Here is a 9,463-nt window from a genome sequence, read left to right as displayed (position 1 = left end):
CTAAGCCAAATCACTGTTGCTCATATGTGATTTGCAATGTACATTTGTGTGTGCTTCAAACACATGCTTTTTGTGGGCAATCTCGGGGGGGGGGGGGAAGTCTTTATCTTCAAGGAAGTTTACACAGAGATCTTGAAGAAAACCATAGGGATTGATTGCTTTCTAATGTATCTCAGTAAAAACAAACAGGATAGAGGACAGTCTGAGGGCAGCAGCTGGATCAGAACTGCCTGGTACCAATCACCATATGAATACATGAAGAGGTCTGGTCTCTACTGTAAAATGTTCATAATTAGAAAACAATTAAAATACTCTATTTCAATAAATAACTTTGAAACTTTTTTCTTTAAGTGTAATTTAAAACCTATTTTCATGTTTTCAAGGAAAACATCCTTGCTCATCTGTGCAATCTTAGCTGGGCACCAGGCAGGTAACTTCAGAATGTGTGAGCATTGTTTGTAAATGCTGGTCAGGCAGAAGAATTAAGATGCCTCTTTTCAGGAGGTTAAGGAATTTAGTGCAAGTTCCTGCTTTTGTTTCTGCCCTCAGCCTTTTTTGTACCAGAATTAATATTAGCAAATTAAGTAACTTGAAAAACTCATGTGAACACTAAATAGAAACGTACTTTGGATGCAGGCAACAAGTTAACAGTTTGCTTCAGTAGTATTTTCAGTCACACTGGTCAGAAGTGAGGTTCTTTATAGTATACCCTTAATTTACCCTGTGTTCTAGATTTATATTACTTCACTGGACCTAAAATATTTCCAGCCACATTCCTAAATGGACTTTGCCCTTGCTTCCTTTTGGGAATGTGCAAATGCATTTTGTATAGATGCCTGCCATTGTGGTGAGCACAAGCAAACATTAGGCAATTAAATACTGCAATTTTCACAAGATGGTCACAAAATCTTAAGTCCCTTATTAAACATATATTTTTTTTTAATAACTTTAGAAAGGTAAATACGGAGCCTTCTCTACATCACCTACTTAAGTCATGGGGTGTTCCTGTATTACACTGCTAGTGAAGCTCTGCACTTTAACATCCGGAAGTTGAGATAAAATGTCAGTTCATTATGAATGATTTTTTTAGAGAGCTACAACATTGACTTTTTTTGGTCTCAATTACCTGTGAAGTTAATATACCTGACTGCCTTGAATGGACACCTTATGTAGATGTGGCTACTTCAATAAAATGTCCAGTTACCCATCCACACCTCATCTCCCCAGAGACCTAGGTGATTTCTTTTTCTGCAATATGCCTAATTCCAGATTAGTTTTGAGTATCTGTACTTACACTACAGTCCTTCTTAAAAACTGTAAGGTGACAGTTTGTTCATTAGTTCCAAATTAAAGTGTGCCAGATGATTAAGTAATATGCTATGAATCTTACACAACACCTTGGAAGAGCTTTCATTCCAGACTCACACCAGAGAAGGTCCTCTTTATTGTCTACTTGCAGTAGGAATTACCACTTCCTTTCCACTCCTGGCATTTCCGGGCATAAACATTGATCCTTTTTAATGCCCCAGTTGCTGTGATGATTAAAGCTTTACTGGGGTAGGGACACATGTACTCAAGCAGTGAACATCCTACATAGGTAGGAGGTAAAATACCAAAGCAATTACAATGCAGTAAACAGTTTGTGTGTGATCGTCACTGGAATTTCACAGGACAATTATATTATTTTGGTTTTTTAGTTTGGATAAAACACTGTCAGACTTATGCTTACAGATGAATTTAGGTTTGATCTTCAAAATACAAATCTGCACCAAATTGAGAATCCCAATAAAAGGGTCTTCTGCCATTTCAGCCTTGTTACCAGCTGATTACTGGCGTTTGCAGGACTGTTAAGGAACCTGCATATCTTTTGGTAAGGTAATGCATACTTACTCCTACCAAATTACTATTAAAAAAAAAAAAACAAAGACACCTTGCATATTTGCAGCTGTTTTCCATATAAACTTCTGGCAAAGTTAGAAATGGTCAAATATATGCAAAAATCCCTGCAGAACTGTTGGACTGCAACTTTCTGTAAGATGTTTACACGCTTTCCCATCTGTAAAATCTACCTCAAAGTTGTTTCTTGATGTGAAAAAACCACAATTGTTGGCATCTTCATTCCATGGAAAAGGAAAACTATTTCCCCTGTGCCTGAGCATGCCTAGCATGCCTAGTCTCAAATGAAATGGGAACTTTCAATGGAATGGAATTAACTAAATGAAATGGAATTAACTTTCTTTAATAGCCCTCTAAATGACAATGCAGCTGAACAAACAGGTTTTTTAAATGGGATCTACTAGGATTTTATTTGGCTACTGCAGTGCTGCCTCTTGGGCAATATTTCAAATTCACAAGATAATATCTGCAAAAATGCAATAGATGGAAATAAAAGAGTCAAAGAGGAAAATGAAAACCAGTTTTATGTTTAGTAAATTCAAGTGTCCTACATCGAAGACTACCAGTGACTTTCAGGAGGCCACTATAGTGGACTCCAACCTAGAAAATGCTGAGGTAAATGTTTCTTGGAAATACTCCTAATCAAAAAGAGCAATTAATATTAATGTAATAGCAATTACTCTGTCATACATCATGGTAAACTAAAGTCAAACTGAGAAGAAAGTGCCAAATAATCCACATACATGCTTTTGCTATGATAGTCTCCAGGTAAGGCTTAGCGGCAATTACAAGATGTATTTTTAAAAGAGCTCCACCTGATTTTCCTGCTATGCACAGATTCAGGAGTAACTATCATACATGGCTTTCATATATAATGCATGTATTTTTGTCATTTGCCAATGCTGTGTCATCAGAACTGAGTTCAGCAGAAGGCTCAGGAAGGGGTTCTGCAGGAAGTGCTGGTGTTTGAGAAGTGTCTTCTTCCTTGGTGTCCAGCTGCATGCTTTCTTGTGACTGACCGTCCATGCAGTCCTTTTTAGACAATGGGTGAACTGATACTTTTATTGCAATCTGTTGAGGTGGCTCGTGCAGTGATGATGCGTCAGAATCACCTGTGGGAGAGTCACTACGCTTCAAAGCATTTGGGATCATGTACAGCTCATCTGTTTCAGAGGTTTCCTGGCCTTCTGCTGTCTGCCGTACAAAATTCTGTCCTTGCTCCTCCAGACCGACAACCTCCATAATTTCTTCCATTATAGTCCTGCAGTTCATGATGAGAGGTGGCAAAGGTACGCTCCGAGCAAGCTCTTCGATATAGCGAGCAAATTCCATGGTCTTGAACTGGGTTACTTTGGCAAGCTCAAGTGTTTTGGCTGAAGTGATAATTGGGATACGCTTTGCAATCTCAAAGGCTTTCTGGAGTTTCTCTGCCCCTTCTGTTCTGAAGAATTCATTGATTGCTTTCTCAGTTTTCTTCAGATGGCTGCTCATCATACATAACCGAGTAATGTTCAGTATCATAACAATGGTAAAAGCTACAAGGCAGACAATCATGTAATAGATGCCCATATCTCCGGAGGTGAAGACAACCCTCAGCGTCACAGTATTGTTAACACTGCCATACGTATTAGATGCAACACACGTGTATTTACCTCTGTCTTCAAAAGACACGCTGGTAATGTTTAGTAGCCCATTGTCAAGAAACCACCATTTTCCTGCTGGAGAGGAGACAGAGTAACTTAGAAGCATTTTGTTCACATAATCATCATAGTCTTAAACATCAGCATTGTCAAACTGGCTTCAGATTTTGGAAGAAGGAAATAATGTTCACAAGAAGACAAAGAATTTTCCATCACAAAGGCCAGTCTGTCCCTAGATGTGTTACTATAAAATCCTGACATCAACTGTGAATAATCAGATCATGCCCTGAAAGAATCCCATGAGAAAATTTAATATGCATGACATCTATCACAATTTTATGGCCAGTTGAGTTACAAAGATAGAACTACTTACCCCAGAGAGCCTCCCAAACGCATGCCACATTTCCTTAAAGAACAGTAACAACGGGATTGTGAGGCAGACAAACCTACTAAGCCCTCCTTTTGTTCCCCGACAATGCATTTTCTTACAAGTGGGTTTTTTGGTGTTTTGTTACAGTATCTCATATAATTCTGTTAATGTAAACTTTAAACCCCTAAAATTTCAGAGATCGTATACTATGCTGCCTACTCTCTGGGGTTTTCAAAATCTAATTTTGAAATATGATTTTAAAAAGAAGAATTAGGAACCAGAGGAATAAAATGGATGGGAAAGGGAAAAGACATGACAGAGAACACCTTTTTTGCCAGTGTGAACTTCTACACATACATCACGATGGAAGTTATTTTACTTTTAAGAGTAATTTCTATCAATTAAATATAAGTGGTATTTTTAGTCGTTATATGCGGTTGTACACGTACATTTCATATCCTTTGAACCTGGCACAGCAGAACAATTTAGCTATTAAATTGAGACTAAACAACATGCTAAAATCCAGCGCTGCTATCACTGCTAAAGTGATTCAAGATTCAGCTCATTACTGTGTTTGGCATTACATATTGGTAATGAATTAGATTTTTAGTTCCTCAAGTGAGTTTCATTTTTATTCAAATATGACTACCATTTTAGAGCTGAGGATGTATATATTTTTTTTGCCTTATTTGGTGTGATATGACTTATTAAATTACAACTTTGCTATAAAAAACATGATTCAACTTCAGTGGGAAAATCTGGTATCAATTCTTTCATTCAGGTAAACCTATCCCTAGAAGGGTTCACGTGGTGAAAAGAACAGCCAGAAAGCGTAGGTGTGCCTCTGTGCCTTCCGAACACTTTCCACAGAGTGATGTCATACAGATTTCCTTTTAGAACAATGATACAGGCTGATGTAAGACCATCTAATGATGTAAGATCATCTAATACTGCTGCTCAGAGACAGGCTCAAGTGTTTTCAATCTCTGTAATCCCAAGCAGGCACCTGGCAGGTATCTGCTGAAGGCAGTAATGGAATCTTCCACAGGAAGGAATTTCAGGTGTGCACCTATCTTTCCTATCAGAAAGTTGATTTTCCTTAATCCTAACCAGTTTAAGTCTATTAACATGGAAGTTGTTTTTACTTGGGGTTGTAACACACTCTCTTTGTGGCAAAAAGTTATCACTAACCCACCCAAGCCCCTTTGGACCCCAGCTGCCTTTGCACAGTTCCCACATGTGCCCACACAGGCAAATTCACTCACAGCTCCCTGGAGAACAGTTGTGCCATGCAGCACAAGTGGGAAATGGCTCCAGAAGCCCTTACAAAATGCACAGGTGACAGCAGATCCTGTGGGAGCAGGTCAGGCTTTGCTTTTATCTGCGTGCCAGCCTGGAGAGTTAGCCTGGTGGTAGAAACAGATGCCAAAGGATGTGCTGAAAGTAGGTTGAAACAAAATAGGAAATTCAGTTTTGCTGTCTTATTAGCCATGCTGAATGATGAAGAAAAAGCTGGAGAGGGGCTTTTTACAAGGGCATATAGTGATAGAATGAGGGGGAATAGTTTTAAACTGAAAGAGGGGAGATTTAGATTAGACATTTAGGAAAAAATTCTTCATTATGACGGTGGTGAGGCACTGGCACAGGTTGCCCAGAGAAGCTGTGGATGCCCATCCCTGGCAGTGTTCAAGGCCAGGCTGGATGGTGCTTTGAGCAACCTGGTCTAGTGGAAGGTGACCTTCCTTGTGACAGGGGTGTTGGAACTAGATGATCTTCAAGGTCCCTTCCAACCCAAACCATTCTATGATTCCACTAAGGCAGCTGAGCAAACACACGGAATCTGTGATTAGAGGACTAAAACCCCTGTGCAATGGAGGTAAATCACACACAAAGTCTGCAGTCCTGTCACATGTCAGTGTATACTTTGCTTCTATATTTATTTTATCCTTTACATAGTTCTTTCGTTGTTAAAAAGATTATATATGTATTTTTTTTTTACATTATTTCTTTCAAGGAAGAATCTGTGGGCAATTTTGAAACTCAGTAGTCAAAAAAAGCCTTTATTTCAGAGTACTTATGGGCTTTTACCGTTTTGAAAGTTTTTCTAATTAAGCATGGCTTATAGAAGCCTATAAGAAAGTATTCCCACAAGATCCTTGCCTCAGTTCCTGTATGGACACTTCTTAATTACATCTTTTTATCTTCTTACTTAGAATTTTTAACTTAGCTGAAACACTGAGTTTTGCCCTAGTGTAATTCTTGAAAACATCAATTTGCCTGAAATTTAAAAATACAGAATAAATAAAAAGCTCAGTCTAAAGCAGACCTCCACATAAACAAATCACCCTGATCTTCTAAAGTTAGGCAAATTCAGAGGACAATACTCTTATAGAGGAAACGTCATGGGTTGCCCAGGGAAGCTGTGAATGCTCCATCCCTGGCGGTGTTCAAGGCCAGGTTGGACAGAGCCTTGGGTGATATGGTTTAGTGTGGGGTGTCCCTGCCCATGGCAGGGGGGTTGGAACTACATGATCTGAAGGTCCTTTCCAACCCTAACTATTCTATGATTCTATGATTCTCTCTGTAATAGGTAACACTTCTTTCTCCACCTCTAGAATAAGAAAAAAATACAGTACTGGCTGCTCAGTATTTCTTTGAATTGAAATGTTGGCAAAGTGGGTGTTTATTAATTGTTAAATAATAAGCTGCCTTGCTGATGTATCCTGGTTCCAGCTGTTATAAATGACACAACAGCATTCAACTGTGAGTTAACGACTGGATCTGGGCCAGTGGATCCTGGCAGATAGTATAAGCCTAACAAGAAAACAATGATTAGAAAAGGTATCATTGCTGGGTTTTGGTAACAATTCAACGCCATATGCAACATAACTGTACACATAGAAAAGGCCTTGAGCTAGGAAACACTTCTTATAGAAGGGAGTCATTTTTAAGGGAGGAAGTGCACTGTTGAAAGTCCAAGTGATGTTGTCCTAATACTACATCTGCAATTTTTACTGACTTGGTCACAGTTTTTGCTCACCTACCTAAATATTTGTGTTAGTACCTGCCTCTCTCAGTTCACTATACAAAGACCTAAAGTTAGATGCCTAACGAAAGGGGAAAATTTCTGTTAGTGAGCCTTAGGAAACCACTCCAGTGCAGTAATCACAGTATGTTGCCATGACTGCACAGATTACACCTGAAAACACCAGTTCAAGTAGTTCCTTTCTCTAGCTTTACTCAGAAAATTACAAAATACTATCATGTAAAATATAACCAATTATGCAGTAAGCTTTCACAGATACACTGTGCTCTTGAATATCCAGCTGGGTCAATCATTACTCCTGTCATAGCAGAATTCTCCCTCAGTTCAGCTATTAGTTAGGCAAGCTATCTTGAATTTAATATGAATAACTAGTTTATTTCATCATGCTGTAAACAAAGCAGTCAGTATGGAAGGATTACATGAGCAAAACACCTTCCCCCCACCTCCAATGAAATGTTCCCTAGAACTATAACTAGGATTATAACCTAACCCTTCCATTTAAGGAAAACAAGCTTGTGTAATTAAGGTCTCCGGCAAATGCAACTGAAGAGTCTTAACTAAAGCCAGGAAGGCTCAGACTTTGCTTGTCCTTCTGACTGCTGCCCTGTATAGGTTTTTCTGTTGGTCATTCAGGGCATCTCCTGCATCTCACCCTCCATGGCACTACGCGTAAAGACTGAGGTGTATCAGGGAGTTAGCTGTGTTGAATTCACATCAACAAATTGCTGTCATATGTCAAGAGAATCCTCCCTTCAGTTGGAAAACAGCTTTTTAATCTTTTTTGGTTCCAGAGAAGAACAAAAGAGGACAGAAAGGGAAACAAGATCAAACCCGAAGCCTTCCAGTGAAAGAAGCCTGTCTACACTTTCTGTTAAATGTTTCAGCTTCATGCTTTGTGTTGCTATAAATAACACAACAAAATGTTATTGTTTTCTTCCAAGGTGCACACAACAAATTTATGGTTGCCACTGTGCTTTCACACAATTTCACACAGGAAAATACCACAGTCAGGCTGTTAAATTCAGGTTATTAGTCAACCTTCTGAAATCCGAAGTGTCTCTGGACAGGCTGCATCAGTGAGAACACTAATTAATCTTACCTTTATTCTCCTCCTCTTTGAGTAGGTAGCCGTTGGAATTGTACCATCGGTAATGTGGACTAGGACTACCTTGGACATTGCAGTCGATCAAGGCACTACTCCCCTCCTTGACTATAATATGGTCGATGTGGGAGATGACCAAGGGCACAGATCCCATGTTCATGTCAGTGCGGTTGAAAGTGCTATTAGTCACATCCTCAGCAGTTGTCAAAGCTGCTAATAAGATGACAAGGCGTGTGGTAGGCAGAAAGTACAAAAAGTGGTGGCTGTTCAGTATGTTCATTTTCCTTCAGTGGTATACACAACTGGCTGGGAACTGGGATTGGTTCCGTTCAACACAGGCCCTTGAGGTGAGGAGGTCACAGGAGAGCTCTACCTTGATCTGTGCAATTTAATGTTTAAAATATCCTATAAAATAAATAAATAAGTACAATGAGATGGCATGTATAAACAATCCATTAGATGTGCTCTTTTAAAATAGTGACACATCCATTAATGCATTTCACAATCATCAGCTCAGTGTCTTGTCTAAATGCTAAAGTTATCACAGTCCTTATTCTTACTGGAAAAAGATGCATACATTTTCCTGATAATAGTGTTGTTCAGAGTGGCAGGTGTGGGAGAAAGCTTTTATCACCTAGACACTTAGCAGCAATTTAGCTAGAGCAGCAGCTTCAGTTGTATGCCAAAAGTTCTACTGATTTTTCTCTTTTTTTTAACATTTGCAAAATCAACAGGAGAAACAAAGGTACAGCACATTAAAGCTGTCACTACGGATTCAGCGCCGTAACTATGTCACGTGCACGGTTTTAGGTGAATTGTGGAACATGGTGTAAGAAAGAACTGCTCCAGGAAAGGTTTTTGGAGCTGCTGTTGGAATCCTTAATGTACACAATTTTGTCCAAATACAATAGCACATACAGGAAAGGCCATTCACTCTTTTTTTAAGCTGCTGCATTTTTTTTAGTTATCTGAGATAAAACATAGCATGAAAGATTATTATTAAAAGAGGATATCTGGTACTTGGTAAAGTCATTTCAATGTCACTTTTAGAGCAGACTGTCATGGTTTAAGCCCAGCCAGCAACTAAGTACCAAATGAAGCGGGGACTTTTCCATTCCTTATGTGGCATATACTTTTTGCACACTCTCACTAACTATTTTCCCTCAACTTATTACCTACAATGAGCCCTTTCTTACACAGTGATTTCAAATTGTAGACAGAGGAGGGGGGTTTACAAATGTGTTCTGTACTGCAGTCATTATGCTCTCAGCAAACACAACTGGGCATTCAGTACTGAGTCAGAACACAACGTCTGCCTCAAAATGAGCACCTTTGAAAATTTCACTCAAGAGTCTAAAGGTCATAAGTTATGCTAAAATCACATCAGAGTCTCCAACTACATTGGTTTT

At 39.0% G+C, this 9,463-nt stretch overlaps 1 protein-coding gene across 1 annotated transcript; it reads right to left on the bottom strand.

Moving 5' to 3' along the window:
- Positions 1-2,748: 2,748 nt before the first annotated feature.
- On the bottom strand, positions 2,749-8,334 carry MFAP3L (microfibril associated protein 3 like; the record flags this gene model as incomplete). Its single annotated transcript, XM_080635813.1, has 2 exons — positions 2,749-3,611; positions 8,052-8,334. 2 exons carry the CDS (start codon positions 8,332-8,334, stop codon positions 2,749-2,751), a joined length of 1,146 nt encoding a protein of 381 aa, XP_080491939.1.
- Between the last annotated feature and the right edge of the window lie 1,129 nt (positions 8,335-9,463).

The sequence above is a fragment of the Psittacula echo genome (assembly GCF_963264785.1).
Source record: "Psittacula echo genome assembly, chromosome: 1".
In the NCBI taxonomy this organism is placed as follows: domain Eukaryota; kingdom Metazoa; phylum Chordata; class Aves; order Psittaciformes; family Psittacidae; genus Psittacula; species Psittacula echo.
The sequence above is the reverse complement of the archived record's forward strand: the minus strand, read 5'-3'. Positions and strand labels throughout refer to the sequence as shown.